Source organism: Mobula birostris, chromosome 1 (assembly GCF_030028105.1).
Source record: "Mobula birostris isolate sMobBir1 chromosome 1, sMobBir1.hap1, whole genome shotgun sequence".
Lineage (NCBI taxonomy): Eukaryota > Metazoa > Chordata > Chondrichthyes > Myliobatiformes > Myliobatidae > Mobula > Mobula birostris.
This window is the reverse complement of record NC_092370.1, coordinates 227,282,763-227,302,618: the sequence shown is the minus strand read 5'-3', so window position 1 is coordinate 227,302,618 and position 19,856 is coordinate 227,282,763. Positions and strand designations below refer to the sequence as shown.

The window sequence follows — 19,856 nt, the reverse complement described above, 5'->3', positions numbered from 1 at the left end:
ACACAAGGCAGTCAGGAACGTAGCATTTGGGCTGACTTTTACAGGAAGAACTGTGAAGTGGTGGCATTTAGATGGGCACCTGGACAGGTGGGGGATGGAGGGATAGGGGAGGTGTGGGCATCCAGCTGGCACAGACATCACGTCTAGTTGTGCATGGCACTGGTAAGGCTATGTTTGAATTATTGCTTGATGGTATTGGTCCATGGCATAAAAAGGGTTGGGAACCCCTGGGGTAAAGGGATATCAGTTTATTATTGGTGAGTTATTGGTTATTGGGGATATCAAAGGCCCAGTGTCTGTGGGTCATAAGAACGTAAGAAACAGGAGCAGGAGTAGGCCATCCAGCCCATCGAGCCTGCCTTGCCATTCAATAAGATCATGGCTGATCTGTCCGTAAACTCAGCTCCATCTACCTGCCTTTTCCCCATAACCCTTAATTCCTTTACTATGTGAAAACCTATCTAACTGAGTCCACAGGAGGCCGAAGACAACGGCCTTTCCCGGGGTTTAGAGGACTGTGCATGTGTGTGGGTGGGTGGGTGTTAGGGGCTTGTCTTACTGTTGTTGCTTTTTCGCTTGCTATGTTCCTGTTTTGTTGTTCTGCCAAGCAATGTGGGCATGCTCTCTACAGCGACACTGTGGGCTGTCCCCAGCACATCCTTGGGTGTGTGGGTTGTTAACGCAAACAACACATTTCACTCTTTGTTTCGATGTACATGTGATAAGTAAATCTGAATCTCTGTCAGACGTAGTGAAAAGTGACATCATCCAGACAGATTATTCCATACACAGGTACACTGGGGTAGTAAAAAGAAAGCAATGCAGAATATGGTGTTGTAGTTACAGGCAAAGTGCAGTGCAGGTGGACAGATAGCGTTCAAAGGCATGATGAGGTAGATTGGATCTCAAGAGTCCACAGGGTGGTGTGGCACGGTGCCCAGGCTGGAGTCGGTGCTGCCCCCTAGTGTTCACTCGGCGGAAGACAAGCTGTATTGTGGTCGACTGCAGATTTCTGCGGTATTCATAGACCCAGGGTTGGGACTGTATATATTTTTTTTTGTGCTTGGCTGTATTTTACTGATATTGTACATGTGATTGCTATCTTGTATGTGCCATATGTGCTTTGTGCTGTGTATGCCTGTTGGTTCTGTGGTTTGCACCTTGGCCCGGGAGTAACACCGTATCGTTTGGCTGTATTCATATATGACTGAATGACAATTAAACTTGAATTGAACTGTATCTTGACCAGAATGTATGAGAAGCCAAACGCAGGCAAACGGGGCTAACTCGGGTAGACATCTTGGTCGGCATGGATGAGTTAGGCCAAGAGAGCCTGTTTCTGTGTTGTAGCACTCCACAGCACTTGAATCATCGAGGCATGGAATGGTAGAGACCCAGGGCAGATAAATGGGATTAGTGTAGATGGGTACAGTGGCTGTAAAAGAGCTCAATATTGCCTTCAACACTGTAGCCACCTTCGTTGGCATGGGCCAGTTGGGGCCATAGGGCCAGCTCTTTGTTGTATAATTCTAATCTGATAGGAATGTGGAGAGAAGTTGTGACAGAACAGTAACACAGCAGTCAGCGTAACGCTATGACAGCACCAGTGACTCAAGTCCGGTTCTGCCACTGCGCGTACGTTCTCCCCATCACCACATCGGTTTCCAAAGACGTATGGGTTAGTAGGTTAATCGGCCATGTGGGCGTAATGGGGCCGGCAGGACCTGTTATCGTGCTGTATCTCTAAATAAATTTTTAAAAATAGACAATAAAATTGGAATAGTGTGAGTGGGTTAGCATGGCCTTGGTGGGCCGAAGAGTCTGAATTCCTGCTCTGTGACTCTATGATGACCTGGCTGCATCACTGCAGGGGAAGTCAACCCTCTCGCAGCTGTAGAACCATCCTTTACAATGTACTTCAGTCCAGCTGAGATTACATATGTAGCAAAATGCAAATCCACCATTACAGAGGAAGTTGTTCACTGCTGGACACAACTTCCACTTTAGTATTTAACATTTTTAAATAGTGCTTTCATGTTGTGTCCGTTTCCGTGGAGGATCTGCCTACCTACCAGCACTTTGCTCACACGCACATTGCCGGTAAATATAATCTCATCGTTCACCACATAGCATGTTTCTTTACAACGTAGAACAAAGCCATTTGGCCCATCAAGGCTGTGCTGAGCAAACCCAGCTACTTTTCCCTGTAACTCCTCCCCAGTGTTTATTCCTCAACCAGCAATGATAGGGGTAAAACAAAATGTCTTGATTGACTTCAAAGAGTTGTAGAGCACTACAGCATGGAATGAGGCCTTTCAGTCCATCTAGTCCATGCCAACCTGGTCATCTACCTAGTCCCATTGATCTGCACCCTGGACCACAGACCTCCATTCATCTCCCATTCCCGAACTTACCTTAAATGTTGAAATGGAACCCACATGCACCACTTCTGCTGGCAGCTTGTTTCAAAGCTCTCACTACCCTCCACGTGAAAAAGCTCCCCCTCAGATTCACTTAACCATTTCACCTTTCACCCTTAACTCATAACCTCGAGTTCAAGTCTCACCCAACCTCAGTGGAAAAAGCCTGCTTGCACTTACTTTATCTATACCACTCATAATTTTGTATACCTCTATCAAATCTCCCCTCATTCTCCTACCCTCCAGGGAATAAAGTTCTAATCTATTCAGCCTTTCCCTAAAACTCAGTTCCTGAAGTCTTGGCAACATCCTTGTAAATTTTCTCTACACTTTATCAACCTTTATTGACATATTTCCTGTTATTAGGTGACCAAAACTGCATATAATACTCTTGTAAAAATGCTATCGCCTCCTCTCAAGTCTTCCGTCTCTGCCACATCTGCTCTGAGAGTGAGGCTTTTCATTCCAGAACTAAAGAAATATCCTCCTCCTTCAAAGAAAGGGGCTTTCCTTCCTCTACCTTCAACACTGCCCTCTCCCACAACTCCTCCATTTCGTGCACATCTTCACTCACCCCATCCTCCTGCCACTCCACCAGGGATAGGGTTCCTCTTGTCCTCACCTACCACCCCACCAGCCTCCATGCCCAGCACATAATTCTCCGTAAGGTCTGCCACCTCCAACGGGATACCACCACCAAGCACATTTTTCCCTCACCCTCATTTTCTGCGTCCCGCAAAGTTCGCTTCCTCGCGACTCCCTTGTCCATTCGTCCCACCCCACCGATCTCTCTCCTGGCACTTATCCTTGCAAGCACAATAAGTGCTACACTGCCCCTGCACCTCCTCCCTCACTACCATTCAGGGCTCCAAACAGACACTTTACCTGTGAGTCTGTTGGGGCCATCTGCTGTATCCAGTGCTTCCTGGTGTGGGCTCCTGTGTATTGGTGAGACCGGACGTAGATTGTGAGGCCGCTTTGCTGAGCATCTACACTCTGTCCAGCAGAAAAAAGCGGGATCTTCTGGTGGCCACTCACTTCAATTCTACTTCCCATTCCATTCCCACTCTACTGCTGTGATGAGGCCACACTCTGGTTGGAGGAGCAACACCTTATACTCCATCTGCGGAGCCTCCAACCTGATCGTATGAATATTGATTTCTCGAACTTCTGGTAATTGCCTCCCCCCTTTCACCATTCCCCATCCCTTTTCCCTTTCTCACCTTATCTCCTTACATAGAAACATAGAAAATAGGTGCAGGAGTAGGCCATTCGGCCCTTTGAGCCTGCACCGCCATTTATTATGATCATGGCTGATCATCCAACTCAGAACACCGCCCCAGCCTTCCCTCCATACCCCCTGACCCCCGTAGCCACAAGGGCCATATCTAACTCCCTCTTAAATATAGCCAATGAACTGGCCTCAACTGTTTCCTGTGGCAGAGAATTCCACAGATTCACCACTCTCTGTGTGAAGAAGTTTTTCCTAATCTCAGTCCTAAAAGGCTTCCCCTTTATCCTCAAACTGTGACCCCTTGTTCTGGACTTCCCCAACATCGGGAACAATCTTCCTGCATCTAGCCTGTCCAATCCCTTTAGGATCTTATACGTTTCAATCAGATCCCCCCTCAATCTTCTAAATTCCAACGACTACAAGCCCAGTTCATCCATTCTTTCTTCATATGAAAGTCCTGCCATCCCAGGAATCAATCTGGTGAACCTTCTCTGTATTCCCTCTATGGCAAGGATGTCTTTCCTCAGATTAGGGGACCAAAACTGCACACAATACTCCAGGTGCGGTCTCACCAAGGCCTTGTACAACTGCAGTAGTACCTCCCTGCTCCTGTACTCAAATCCTCTCGCTATAAATGCCAGCATACCATTCGCCTTTTTCACCGCCTGCTGTACCTGCATGCCCACTTTCAATGACTGGTGTATAATGACACCCAGGTCACGTTGCACCTCCCCTTTTCCTAATCGGCCACCATTCAGATAATAATCTGTTTTCCTATTTTTGCCACCAAAGTGGATAACTTCACATTTATCCACATTAAATTGCATCTGCCATGAATTTGCCCACTCACCCAACCTATCCAAGTCACCCTGCATCCTCTTAGCATCCTCCTCACAGCTAATACTGCCACCCAGCTTCGTGTCATCCGCAAACTTGGAGATGCTGCATTTAATTCCCTCATCCAAGTCATTAATATATATTGTAAACAACTGGGGTCCCAGCACTGAGCCTTGCGGTACCCCACTAGTCACCGCAAGGCTCAGTGCTGCGACCCCAGTTGTTTACAATATATATTAATGACTTGGAGCCCATCTTACCTGCCCATCACTTCCCTCTGGTGGTCCGCTCCCTTTCCTCCATGGTCTTCTACCCTCCCGTATCAGATTCCCCCTTCTCCAGCCCTTTTCCTCTTTCACCAATCAACTTCACCCCTCCCCCTCCCAGTTTTACCTATCACCTACCACCTTGTACTTCTTCCTCCCCTCCCCCCACCTTCTTACTCCGTCTTTTCTCCAGTCCTGATGAGGAGTCTCGGACCAAAAGTGAACTGTTTGACTCTTCAGTTGATGCTGCCTGGCCTGCTGAGCTCCTCCGGCATTTTGTATGTGTCGTTTGGATTTCCAGCATCCACAGATTTTCACTTGTCACAATACTCCAAGTTGGGCCTCACCATCATCTTATACAACTTCAACATAACATCCCAACTCCTGTACTCCGTACACTAATTTGTGAGGGCCAATGTGCCAAAAGCTCACCTTTTTGACTCTTCACACTGCTGCTTGTGGGATCTTGTCCCTCATTTCCAACCTTCCAACAGCATCTAGACCTCAGGGGCTCCATTGGCTCCCAAGCCATTTGGGAGGTGGCGAAAGGAAGGTGGAGGCTCGAGAGAAAGGCAGGTCTTTGGTTCTAGAAGGATAAGGGATGAAACGCTATTGTGAAGTACAAATGGACTGACCCCATTTAGCCCCTTCACGGCTTGATCAATCATGCATTCTTGGTTTGAAGCACCCGTTGGCATAGCAACAGTGGACAGTGAGGGCCTTCTCTGGGCTGGTGGTAAGATGAGCTTCATCTGCTGAAGAGGCGGTGCTGTCTGATCTGTGAGAATGGGCAATTATAAACATTTTGACCTCCTCTCTCTCTCTCTCTCTCTCTCTCTCTCTCTCTCTCTCTCTCTCTCTCCCTCTCCCTCTCCCTCTCCCTCTCCCTCTCCCTCTCCCTCTCCCTCTCCCTCTCCCTCTCCCTCTCCCTCTCCCTCCCTCTGTGGTGATTTTCTTGTGGCACTGAGCTCTTTTAATGCAGGTTGACAGCTGTATCGGAGGTACATTCTTCTCCGAGGCAGTGATGCTGTAGAGAGAACCACCCTCCTGTTGGCTCCTCCCTCCCCCTCACTCCAAACTCCTACTCTTCCCTCTGCATCGTGTCATGTCACTCCTTCCCCAAACCCCCACCAACTCTTCCCCAAACCCCCCAACTCTTCCCCAAACTCCCCAACTCTTCCCCAAACCCCCGACCAACTCTTCCCCAAACCCCCGACCAACTCTTCCCCAAACCCTCACCAACTCTTCCCCAAACCCCCCACCGACTCTTCCCCCCACTCACTCTTGTCCCCTTCCCATTGCTCCTGCCCTTGTTTTTTTTTTCTGCCTCTTCCTCTCCCCAAACCCATTCTGCCACCTCTCCTCCCTCCCATACTCTTGCTGTGCGCATCTGTCAGCCCAGAACCCATCAGACATGGCCCTCCCTGACACCCCTTCCCTCTCCCTCAGTCCTGCCCCTCCTGCTATCCTCCACTTTCACTCCCCTGCTCTTTTCCTGCCCCTCACTGCTCGCTAACCCTTCCCATCACTCCCTTGTACTTCCTGCTCCCCATTAACCCTTCCCTGCCATACCTGTCACTCCTCCCCTTACCGTCTCTCCTTCCCCATCACGCCCTTCTCCTTCTCCCTCCATCGCTGCTGCCCCTACCCCTACCAGCCATCACTCTTGGCCATCCCCTTCACCGCATCAGTCCCATTCCCTCCCTCCCCATCTCTGCTATCCTCACCTCCCAACTATTCAATCCTGCCCCACGCCGTCTCTCCCCACCCCTCTTGCTCACACCCGCCCCCCCCCCCGTCCTTGTGCCAGTACCGCCCCCTCCTTTTTCCTGTATTGGTAATTCTCACTGGTGTAGGTCAAACCTCAGTGCAGGACGAGTTATCGAACTGATTCGAACAAAGAGCCATACGGCACCAGAACAGCCCTTCGGCCTATACTCTCTGAGCCGAATTAAGCATCCCATCTGCCTGCAAATGGTCCATGTCCCTCTGTCCCCTGCCAGTTCATGTGCTTTTCCAAATGATCTGAAATGTTGCTTTTGGATCTGCTTCCATCAGCTGCCCCGGCAGTGCATGACCCCTCCCTGTGTAAAAGACTTGCCTTGCAAATCAGCGCGGCACAATAACGTAGGGGTTTGCGTTACATTGTCAGCGACCCGGGTTCAGCTCTGACACTGTCAGTAAAGAGTTCATACGTTCTCCCCGTGACCACATCGGTTTCCTCCCACATTCCAAAGACGTACAGGTTAGTAGGTTAATTGGTCACATGGACATAATTGGGTGGTGTGGACTCGTTGGGCCAGAAGGGTCTGTTACTGTACAGTACCTCTAAATAAATAGATAAAATCTCCTTTAAACATTCCCCCTCTCACCTTAAAGCTTTGACATTTCCACTCTGGGTAAAAGACTGACTGGCTATCCTGTCTCTGTCTCTTGTAGCTTTATAAACTTTTATCAGATCTCCTCTCAGCCTCCACCACTCCTGAGAAAGGTTTGTCCAGCCTCTCCTTTGTAGCTAATACTCAAATCCAGACAACATGCTGGTTGAATGCCCTCTGCACCCTTCCAAACACTTCACATCCTTCCTGTAATGTGTTGACCAGATCTGCTCTGCTCAGAATATTCCAAATGTGGCCTTTTGTACACCTGCAACGTGACTTGTACACAGCACCCTCACTGGTGAGAGCTAGCGTGCTGTCACTGCCTTCTCATGTTGGGACAGGTTTCCACTGTACAAAGAGTCTGGTGTCAGAACGGTGAAGGGAAACGCTTCCCGAGATGGGATATAAACCTGTTTAGTTTAATGGTTTTGCTCAATAAGACTATAACATGTTTAGGAGCAGATTCAGGCCATCTGGCCCATCAAGTCTGTGCCCCAATTCAATCATGACTGGTTTATTTTCCATCTCAACCCCATTATCCTGCCTTCTTCAATCCGTAACCTTTGACACCCTTACTAATCAGGAAACTCATCGGCTTTAAATATACCCAATGACTTGGCCTCCACACCCATCTGTGGTGACGAATTTTGCAGGTTCACCACCTAAGCAAATGCCTCAAATCTCTGTTCTAAAAGGAGGTCTTTCTATTCTGAGGCTCCTAGACACTCCCACTATTGGGAACATCCCGTCCATGTCCACTCTGTTTAGGCCTTTCAATAGGATTCATGGAGATTCCACCCTCCCCCGTTCTTCTAATCCTCTTTTAAGTCCAGGCCCAAACCATCAAATGCCCCTCATATATTAACCCTTTCATTCCCAGAAGAATCTCTTCTGGACCCTCTCCAATGCCAGCACATCCTCTCTCAGATAAGGTGCTAATATGGAGTATGAATATTCCTGGATTGAAATGAATTTCTCTGTATTCAGTGGTCAAGGGAGTTTATTGGATTTCTCTTACTTTAGCTTTTGAATCATGTTGGTCTGTGGGAGAGCAGGTGACATTCTGACCTCTTGTTTCACTCCAGTTGTTGCATTTGAAAGTAAAATCATTTCTTTGACACTGAGATGAGGAGGGATTTCTGCGGCCAGAGGCTAGTATATCTGTGCCACTTGGCAGACCTGCAGACCAGGTCATTGTGTGTGTTTAAAGCAGAGATCGGTGGGTTCTTGATTGATGAAGGGGTTAAGGATTACAGGGAAAAGGCAGAAGAATGGGGTTGATAAATAGTCAGCCATGATAAATTGGTGGAGCAGATTTGATGGGTCGAATGGCCTAATTCTGCTCCTATATCTTCTGGACCAGGTAGCAAGATTACACCGTGGTAGGTTCCTGCAACAACACTGCCGAGGGAGGTGGGGGAAGCAGATAGGAATGTAACATTTAAGAGGCTTTTGGACAAACAGACAGTCAGGGACAGGGACTGACCGCATGCTGGCAGGCAGGATAAGCTTGGATAGGCATCGTGGTCAGCACAGACATGGCGGGCTGAGTGGCCTGTCCCTGTGCTGCACTGTGGTGTTCCAGCATGATTACTGAGGGAGTAATACTGCATCTTGGCATGATTACTGAGGGAGTAATACTGCATCTTGGCATGATTACTGAGGGAGAAATACTGCACCTTGGCATGATTACTGAGGGAGTAATACTGCATCTTGGCATGATTACTGAGGGAGTAATACTGCATCTTGGCATGATTACTGAGGGAGTAATATGGCATGATTACTGAGGGAGAAATACTGCACCTTGGCATGATTACTGAGGGAGTAATACTGCATCTTGGCATGATTACTGAGGGAGTAATACTGCATCTTGGCATGATTACTGAGGGAGTAATATGGCACGATTACTGAGGGAGTAATACTGCATGATTACTGAGGGAGTAATACTGCATCTCGGCATGATTACTGAGGGAGAAATACTGTAGGTACAGGGCCAACCTGTTGTCTTAGAAACTCCAAAGCTTTCAGGAAAGGGAAGAAACAAATCGGAGACACAAGTGGCTCTGCAGATGCTGGAGATGTTGAATAACACACACCAGACGCTGGAGGAACTCAGCAGGTCAGATAGCACGTGCAGGCGGAAATAACTAGCACTTCCTGGCCCTCCTTAGATGCTGCCTGACTTGCTGAGTTCCTTCAGCGTTCTGTGTGTATCGCTCTGGATTTCCCACATCAGCAGAATCTCTTGTGTTTATGCTGAGGATCCTTTGTGTGCCTCTAAAGGCAGTTGAGATTCTCTATTGAAACAAACACAGAATGCTTCAACCCCTTCATCAGGGGCTCCCCAATGTTTCCTGTGAAGGATATTAGCTCTGACAGTGAGGCAGCCCCCCCAGTACTGCACAGATATCCATTGGATTGGGATTTCTCATTGTGGCAGTCCATGAATTTCAGTCTTTTCTAACTATAATGTGCAGAAACAACACATTCTTTCCAACAACACACGCAAAATGCTGGATGAACTCGGCAGGTCAGGAGGGGAATAAACAGTCTACGTTTTGGGCCGAGAATCTTCATCAGGACTGGAAAGGAAGGGGAAAGATGCCAGAATGAGAAAGTGGGGAGGAGTACAAGCTGGCAGGTGATGGGTGAAACCAGGTAAGGGGGAGGGTGGGTGGGTGGAGAAGGGGGGGGGTTGGGAATGAAGTAAGAAACTGGGAGGTGATATATGGAAGTGGTAAAGGGCTGAAGAAGCAGGAATTTGATAGGAGAAGGTAGTGGACCATTGGACCAAGGAGGAGAGAACCAGAGAGAGATGATGGGCAGGTGAAGGTAAGAGATGGGAGGGGGAGAAATTACCAGAAGGTAGGGAAATCAATGTTCACGCTGTCAGATTGGAGGCTATCCAGACAAAATGAGGTGTTGCTCCTCCAACCTGAGAGTGGCCTCATTGTGGCCGTAGAGGAGGCCATTGAACAGCATGTGGGAATGGGAATGAGAAGTCAAATTGAAATTGAAATGGATGGCCACCAGGATATCCCTCTTTTTGTGGCAGAAGGAGAGGAGGTGCTCGATGAAGAGGTCCCCCAGTCTACATCAGGTCTCACCGATATAGAGGAGGCCACATCAGGAGCACTGGATGCAGTAGGTCACCCCAACAGGCTAGCAGGTGAAAGCATTGCCTCACCTGGAAGGATTTTTTGGGGCTCTGAATGGTGGTGAGGGATGAGGAACCTTCTGAAGAACTCTGCAGTCCTTCAGAAGGGGAGGGTTACACTAGGTACCCTAACTTAAAAAATTCCCTCAATGTACATTACAAGAAATCTAGGAAATCCATGAGAATGAAAGTGTTAATGTACGAGGAGCGTTTTATAGTCCTAGGCCATTATTCCCTGGGATTTTGAAGAGGAGGGGGTATCTGATTGGAACCTATTGAATATTGAAAGGCCTAGATAGGGTGGACGTGGAGAGGATGTTTCCTATAGTGGGGGAGGCTAGAACCAGAGGGCACAGCCTCAGAATACGTGGATCTCCCTTCAGAACAGAGATGAGGAGGAATCCCTTCAACCAGACGGTGGTGAATCTGGAATTCATTGCCAAAGACGGTTGTAGAGATCAAGTCTTTGGGTATATTTAAGGCAGAGGTTGATAGGTTCTTGATTAGTAAGAGTGTCAAAGGTTACAGAGAGAAGGCAGGAGAATGGGGTTGAGAGGGATAACAAATCAGCCATGATGGAATGACAGAAGACTTGATGGGCTGAATCGCCTAATTCTGCTCCTATGTCTTCCGGTCTTATTATCTGTTGCTGGGATCTTAGTGGTTTCTGATTTCCTCACTTCACAGTTGTGACTGCAATTTAAAAGCATGTCAGTGGCTGTAAATCTCTTTGAAATGAACTTCAAAGACGTCAACTAAAAGCAAGTCATTTTCTTTCTGAATGCTGCGATGTGCTTTGAGTGAAGAAGCTTCAGATCCAGTTAAAAATGCTCTGTGGTTGAGAGATGTTAAAATGAATGAGAGACTTGCCCCAGACAAATGCTGATCAATGAGGATGTTATTCTGCCTGTCTTCGTTATAAAACATCCGAATACCCATTCATTGCCGAGTTCTGTGGTCCAGGAGCTATTCATTTAAATAGGAATTGACAGTCCTGTCAAAATTTGATTTGTACTCTATATTCCTTCAACAAATGCACTCGATTGCTTTGTTTCACAGTTTTATTCCTGTACTCAGGTTCATTGAGCCCAACTCTGCAGAACAAGCTGCCCGAACTTAAGATTCCCCTGGGTTAGAGTCATGGAGCACTACAGAAATCAGCTCTTCAGCCCATCTAATCTGTACCAGCCCAGTCTTCTGCCCAGTCCCACCTGGACCATAAGGAAAAGGAAAAGATTAAGTATTAGTTTTATTTGTCACATGTACATCGGAACCTAAAGTGAAATGCATCGTTTGCATCAAATCAAATCAGTGAGCACTATGCTGGGGGCAGCCTGCAAGTGTTGTCACACTTCCGGCACCAATATTGCATTCCCACTATTCACTAACCCTGACCATATACCTTTGGAATGTTCAAGAAGTACATTTAATGTCAGAGAAATGTATACAATATACATCCTGAAATTCTGTTTCTTCGCAAACATCCATGAAAACAGAGGAGTGCCCCAAAGATTGAATGACAGTTTAATGTTAGAACCCCAAAGCCCCCCAACTCCCCCCTCACATGCATAAACAGCAGCAAAGCAATGACCCCCCCCCCCCACCAAGCACTCAAGCGTGTAGCACTCCAGACTTGCAGTACCCCAAAAACTACTCGACATACCACAGGCTCTTTCTCTCCCTAATAGGGGAAAAAGAGGTGTCCCCATTTCACAGCGAGAGGGGAGACATAACAGACAACTCGCTGATTTATGGTGTTAAAGGTCTGTTGCGTCGGTTTTTCCGAGCTCTGTGGCCAACGAACGCTCGTGTTTCTGGGCACACAGCCAGCAGCCAGCTCGCTGCTTCCAACCCAGGAGGAAAACAGAGCACCCGGAGGAAATCTGCACAGTCACGGGGAGAAAGTACACGCTCCTTTCAGACAGTGGCGGGAATCGAACTCCCAATCAGTGACCACTGGTGTTGTAAAGTGATTGCGTTAGCTACTACTCTACCATCCTGTCCCAATGCTTTCCCTGTCACTCCATACCTCTCTGACCCGCACCAAGCTAAACCGCCCTGGTGTTCTTTGGTGTTTGGGAATTCACCATTCCCTAATAATTTCCATGTGGCTTTAGAAGGCCACTCGACCCATTGAGTCAATGCCAGACCACAGTGCAATCCCAACCATTATCCCCCACCCCAGTAATTTTCCCTGTAACTTGTTCACGCCAGCTTCTCCCAGATTTTACCATCCACCCCAACAATTTACAGTGGCCATTTAACCTGCTAGCTTGCATGTCTTTGTTGTGGGGGGGGGGGTGGGGGAACAGGACCCACAGGGAAACACTTAACCACCACACAGACAGTGTCTGAAGTCAGGATCGAACCCGGGTCTACGGCACACGTGAGTCAGCGGCTCTGCCGCTGTGCCACTATGCCAGCCTGCTAACGTGAGCTTGTTCCAGGGCGTGGGAGCAATGTGTTCGGTCTGACCTGGCGTATGTATCTTGCCTTTCAGATCGCCCGTGGATCTGGAACATTCCTTATCTCCATGCTCCCGACACCAATGGGAATGTCTGGGCCCCATCGTGACTTGCAGAGTTTCCGGGAGGCACTTCCGCGCGCCCTGATCTGGATCATTTTCCCAGACAGAAGAGCACGAGCAGAATCCAGAAACTGCAGAGCAGTTTACATGCTGACCTGATGAATTCCCCCACATCACTTCCTGTTTGTATTGTCGTTTATATCTCTGTGATTTTTTTTTGCAGAATAAAGTTTTTTTGGAACGTGGTTATGCCACTTACCCAAACATTTCTTTCCCACTGTGCGCAATACTTTGGGTTTATGCGTATATTGATGAGGTAATTTGCTCTTCAAAATGTTTCCCTGTGAAAATACAACCCTTTTTCTTCCTGAGACACAGGAGACGGCAGATACTGGAATCTAGAACAACAAACAAAACGCTGAAAGAACCCTGCTCACCCCACTTGCACATGAATCAGGTGAGACCAGGTAAATGAGGGGATTTTTTTTTTAAAGAACTGATTAACAATCTCAATCAGTTCGACTTGGTAACACAATGCTTTACAGTACAGGCGACCTGGGTTCATTTCCCACTGCTGCCTGTAAGGAGTTTGTACTTTCTCCCTGTGACTGCATTTGTTTGCTCCCACAGTCCAGTTGCTGGGTTAATTGGTCATTGTAAATTGTCCTGTGGTTAGACTGGAGTTAAATCGGGGGGTTGCTCGGCAGCGTGGCTCAAAGTGCCAGTAGGGCTTATTCCGCACTCTGTGTCAGTAAATACATAAAATATCCCAACGACTGAATGAAGAAACGATATTTAACTTCCAAAAGGGAACTGGATAAATGATTCAAAATAAACAGCAATTGCTGATCTTTTGGGAAATCAGGACTAATGTAAGGGCTCCAATGCAACCCTGGAGAGGTACTGGTTTATTATTGTCGTGTGCACCAAGATACGGTGAAAAGCTCGTTTTGCATACTGTTCATATAGATGAACACATAACAGAATGCTGGAGGAACATAACAAGTCAGGAGGGGAATATATAGCCGACGTTTCAGGCTGAGACCTTTCACCAGGTCTGGAAAGGAAGAAGCGAGAATAAGGTGGTGGTGGTGGGGGGGGGGGGGGGGGGGTTGGGCAAAGAGAACGGGCCAAAAGGTGATGGGTGGATGGAGCCAGGTGAAGGGGAAGGTGGGTGAGGGGAGATGAAGTGAGAAGCTGGGAGGTGGAAGAGCTGAAGGGCTGCAGAAGGGAAAAATCTGATGGAAGAGGAGAAAGGACCATGGGAGAAAGGGAAGGAGGAGGGCACCGGGTGAGGTGAAGAGAAGAGGTAAGAGGGGAGCCAGAGTGGGGGATAGAAGAATGGAGAGGGGGAAAAATTACCAGAAGTTAAGAGAAATCAATGTAGGAGGCTACCTAGACAGAACATGAGGTGTTGCTCCTCTGACCTGAGAGTGGCCTCATCATGGCAGAAGAGGGGACCACTTGTACAATGCATTGAGCTAGAATAAAGTGAAGCAATAACAATGCAGAATAAAGTGTAAAAGCTACTGGCATAAGTGCAGTGCAGATAGTGCACGATCATAACGGGGTAGATTGTGAGGCCAAGAGTCCGCCTTATCGTACAAGAGGGCCATTCAAAAGCCTGTTAAGACCAAGATAGAAGCTGTCCTCGAGCTGGTGCTATGTGGTTTCAGGCTTTTGTATCTTCTCCCCAGTGGAGGATGGGAGAAGAGACAATGTCTAGGGTGGGTGGGGGTCTTGAGTATGTCTGCTGCACTAGCAGCAAGATGTATAGACAGAATCTGTAGAGGGGAGGAGAGCTCCTATGATGTCTTGCGGTCATGTTGCCATAACAAGCAATTATGCATCCAGACAGAGTGCTTTCTGTGGTGCATTGGTAAGGATCAAAGGGGACATACTGAATTTCTTTCGTCTCCTGAGGAAGTAGAGGTGTCACTGAGCGCTCTTGGTGCACCTCACGGGGGTTATTTAAAGTGGAGATAGATAAATTGTTGAAAGATCAGGAAATGAAGTGCAGTGGGGAAATGGAACAGAAAAGGTGATGTGTTCTGGAGCTGTGATGTGTTTTTAATTACACCTGTGCATAAATGTACTCAGATTAATTTAATTATCACATGTACATCGAAACATACAATGAAATACATAATTTACGTCAACAACCAACACAGCCTAAGGATGTGGTGGGAGCAACCTGCAAGTGTCGCCATACATTTTGGCACCAACATAGCTATGGAGGGGAGGCTGGTTCCTGTGATGTGCTGAGCTGTGTCCACAAATCTCTTCAGGTTCTTGTGGTCAGGTGCAGAGCAGTTGTCATTGTGCATGCCACCGGATGCTTTCTGTGGTGCTTTGATTAAAAATTGGTAAGGGTCTTCGGAAGTAGAAACATTGGTGAACTTTCTTGGCCATGATTTCTTGTCTACATGGTTGGACCAGGGACCATACCATTACCTTGTTTGTAATGTTGATCACCAACTGGTCTGGCAGAGTGTGAAGTGGTCTGGATGATTACAAACTAGGCCAGCTGATCTAATAATGTTCCAGGGCAGTTCCAACCAATCCAGCTGGTCTGAGGGATCACAAACTGGTCTTGGAGTGTGGAGAGTCATAAAATACTGTAGGGCAGGGGTTCCCATCCTTTTTTTATGCAATGGACCCCTCCCATTAACCGAGGGGCCCATGGACCTCAAGTTGGCTCCAGGGTTCAAAAACAATCAGACCACTCCAGGTTATCACATGTAGAGGGTTTGTCAGGGAAGAGTGATTATAACGTGCTAAAGCTTCTATAGATTGGGAGTTGAAGAGTCAAATACCAAGAAATAGATACTCCTTCCCAGTTACCATTAAGGATGTCATGCTGAGGCTTAATGTCAGACTATACTTGTAGTATTGTGAGCCATTTTGAGCCCCGTATCTAAGAAAGGATGTGCTGGAGATGGAGAGGGTCAAAAGGAGATTCCTGAGAATGATCCCAGGAATGAAAGGGTTAACTTACAAGGAGCATTTGATGACTCTGGGCCTGTGCTCTCTGGAGTCCAGAAAAATGAGAGGGATTCTCATTGAAGCCTATCAAATATTAAAAGGCCTAGGTAGAGTGGACGTTGAGGGAATATTTCCAATGGTGGAGGAGTCTCGGAGCAGAGGGCGCAGCCTTAGACTACAATGACGTCCTTTTAGAGCAAAGATTAGGAATTTCTTTAGCCAGAGGGTGGTGAATCTGTGGAATTCATCGCCACAGATGGCTGTGGAGGCCAATTTATTGGGTATATTTAAAGCAAAGGTTCTTGATTAGTAAGGGTGTCAGAGGTTACAGGGAGAAGGCAGGAGATGGGTTGAGAGGGAAAATAAATCGGCCATGATGAAAGGGCAAAGTAGACCCGATGGGCCAAATAGCCTAATTCTGCTTCTATTTCTTATGGTCACTGTCTCTGCACTGACCAACAAACACCTGAATCCTGCACTGATCCCATCTGATTTTCTCCATATTTCCACCAACTCCTAAATGTGAATACAGTAGACTGCAAGAGCGTGAGGTGTCAGGTGACTTGTGTGGACTCAGAAACTCGGGCTTTGGCAGCACACAAGCAATGGCTAAAGTTTAAAGAATTAGTGCGTAGTTCACAAGTGAAATATAAACATTCAAAGTAAATACAACTGAGTAGAAAAATGGTCCATCTATGGCAATCATGAGAAGCTGAAGATAGTAGAAGATCAAAGGCACGTAATGTTGCCAAAATAAAAGCAAATGATTGGAAAATGTTCAGAATCCCACAGAGGAGAATAAGGCATTGAGAAGGAATGGAAAAGTAGAAATGAGTTTAGATGAACAAGAAGCAGTGAGAAATATTCGAAGAGATTCTCTGGATAGATAAGAGGGGAAAAGATTTGCAGGTCCCTTACAAACTGAGACAGATGTAATTATATTGGTTTGTTATTATTTCACATGTAATCAAGCTACTTAGTACAGGAGATGGAATGATGTGTTAAAGTCGTATAAGCATGTTTGTGGGGCCAATTTTGGAGTAACGTGTGCTCTTCTGGTCACCTACCTACATACAGGAAAGATATCAATAAGATTGAAAGAGTGCAGAGAAAATTATCAAAAATGTAGTAGAGTTAAGGACCTGAGTTATATGGAAGTAGGTTGAATAGGTTAGGACGTCATTCGCTGGAGCCTCTGAGAATGAAGGGAGATTTGACAGAGGTATATAAAATTATGGGGAATATAGATAGGGTAAATGCAAGCAGGCTTTATACACTGAGGATGGGTGAGACTAGAATTAGAAGTCATGGGTTAAGGGTGAGAGGTGAAATGTTTAACCAGAACATGAGGGGGAGCTTCTTCACTCTGAGGGTGGTGTGAGTGTGGGTGTAACTGGCTGCCAGTGGAAGTGGTGGATGCAGGTTCAATTTCACCATTCAAGTTAAGTGTGGAGAAGTACATGGATTGGAGGGGCGGAGGGCGATAGTCCAGATGCAGGTGAATGGGACTAAGCAAAGTAACGATTTGGTAAGGACTGGATGGGTCTGTTTCTGTGCAGTGGTGCTCTGTGACTCTATGTACTGATGTACAGTGAAAAGCTTTGTAATGCATGCCTTCTTCATTGATCATTTCATCGTAACAGTGCATTGAGGCAGTAATGACAGAATTCAAAGTATAGTTCCAGTTACAGAGGACATGGTGTGCAGATAGATAATGAGGTGCAAGGTCATGCTGAGCTAAATTATGAGGTTAAGGGTCCATCTCAGGGTACCAGTCAATGGCCTTATGACAGTGGGATGGAAGTTGTCCTTGACCCTGGTGCTATGTGCTTTCAGCCTTTCGTATCTTCTGCCCGATAGGAGGGGGTGATAAGAGAGAATGTCCAGTTTGTGTGGGTGGGATCTTTGGTTGTGTTGGCTGCTTTATTGAGGGAGCAACAAGGGTAGACAGTGTCTATGGAGTGGAGGCTGGTTTCCAATATGTTCTGAGCTGTGTCCACAATTCTGTCCATAACCACAAGAACCAGCAGAGTAGTTGCTCAGCCAAGCTGTGATGCATCTAGAAAGGATGCTTTCTATGGTGCATCGATAAAAATTGGGGCATGCCAAATTTCTTTAGCCTTAGACCATAAGACGAAGGAGCAGAATTAGAGTTGTTGGTGAGCTTCCTTGCCTGAGGCATCTATATGGATAGACCAGGACAGGTCCAGGTGATGTTGACTCCTAGAAAGTTTAAGTTCTCAACCCCTTCAAAAATTGGTGTGTAATTTGGAGGGGAACTTGCTGATAATGGGGGGGGGGGGGTCTCTTGGCACCAGATGTGTGGCGACACTTGCTCAGCACAATCCTCGCTGATTTGATTTGATGCAGGTGGCAAATCTACTATACCTTTTGATGTACATGTGACAAATAAAACTACTCTTCATCTTCAATACGTGCCAATGAGACCCAAATTCCAGAAAACTAGTGAATAAAAAAAAACTCATGTACAGAGCTGGGTGCAGATTGTCATCGAGTCTTTGAGCACTACAGCACAGCAACAGGCCCTTCAGCCCATCTACTGACCAGGTCTTCTCCTTGGTACCATCTGCCTGCACCTGGACCATAACCCTCCCACCCATATGCCTATCCAAACTTCTCTTCAACGTTGCAGTTAAACCTGCATCCACCACTTCTGGCAGTTCATTCAACACTTGCACCACTCTGAGTGAAGATGTTCCCCTTAAATATTTCACCTTTCACTCTTAATCCATGACCTCTAGTTCCAGTCACCTGTGATAAACCATAATACATAGGAGCAGAAATAGGCCATTCCATCATGTCTGATCCCGGATCCCACTCAACTCCATATACCTACCTTCTCTCCATATCCTTTGATAAAACTATCAACTTCCACTTTAAATATACCCACGGACTTGGCCTCCATTGCAGTCTGTGGCACAGCATTCCATAGATTCATTACTCTCTGGCTAAAAAAATTCTTTACCTCTTTTGTAAAAGGTCACCCCATCAATTTTGAGGCTGTGCCCTCTGGTTCTGGATGCCCCCACCATGGGAAACATCCTCTTCACAACCACCTTATCTAGGCCTTTCAACATTTGGTAGGTTTCAATGAGGTCCCCCTGTATTCTTCTAAATTCCAGTGAGTACAGGCCCAAAGCTGCCAAGCACTCCTCATACATTAACCCCTTCGTTCCTGGAATCATCCTCATGAACCTCCGGTGGACTCTCTCTAATGACAACACATCCTTTCTGAGATATGGGGCCCAAAACTGTTGACAGTACTCCAAGTGTGGCCTGACTAGTGTCTTATAAAGGCTCAGCATTACCTCCTTGCTTCTATATGGTGCAATAAAGTATATTCTACTCCCCTTGAAATAAATGCCAACATTGCACCCTTCTTTACCACAGACGCAACCTGTAAATTAACTTTCTGGAAGTCTTGCACAAGGATTCCCAAGTCCCTCTGCACCTCTGATGTTTGAACCTTCTCCATTTAGATAATAGTCTGCACTATTGTTCCTTTCACCAAAATGCATTATCATACATTTCCCAACACTGTATTCCATCTGCCACTTTTTTGCCCATTCTTCCAAATTGTTTAAGTCGTGCTGAAATTGCTTTGCTTCCTCAGCATTATCTACCTTCCATCTATCTTCGTATCATCCACAAACTTCGCCACAAAGTCATCAATTCCATTATCCAAATCATTGACAAACAATGTGAAAAGTAGCGGTCCCAATACCGACCCCTGATGACACCAGACACTGGCAGCCAACCAGAAAAGGCCCCCTTTATTCCCATTCACTGCCTCCTGCCTGTCAGCCATTCCTCTATCCATGCCAGTATCTTTCCTGTAATGCCATAGGATTTGTCTTGTTAAGCAGCCTCTTGTGCGGCACCTTATCAAATACCATCTGAAATCTCAAGAAAATGACATCCACTGCCTCTCCATTGTCCGTCTTGCTTGTTACTTCCTCGAAGAATTCTAACAGATTTGTCAGGCAAGATTTCCCTTTCCTGAAACCAAACTGACTTTGACTTATTTT

General features: G+C 46.8%; 1 protein-coding gene across 6 annotated transcripts in view; it reads left to right on the top strand.

Moving 5' to 3' along the window:
* The window catches only part of tdp1 (tyrosyl-DNA phosphodiesterase 1), a 98,865-nt gene extending 85,798 nt beyond the window's left edge, over nt 1-13,067 (top strand). For all 6 annotated transcript variants that reach the window (XM_072272980.1, XM_072272986.1, XM_072272970.1 and 3 more), the window contains one exon: nt 12,796-13,067. In XM_072272980.1, coding sequence (XP_072129081.1) covers nt 12,796-12,869 — 74 coding nt within the window. In that variant the 3' untranslated portion in view covers nt 12,870-13,067. The remainder of the gene's footprint in view (nt 1-12,795) is intronic.
* The last annotated feature ends 6,789 nt before the right edge of the window (nt 13,068-19,856 follow it).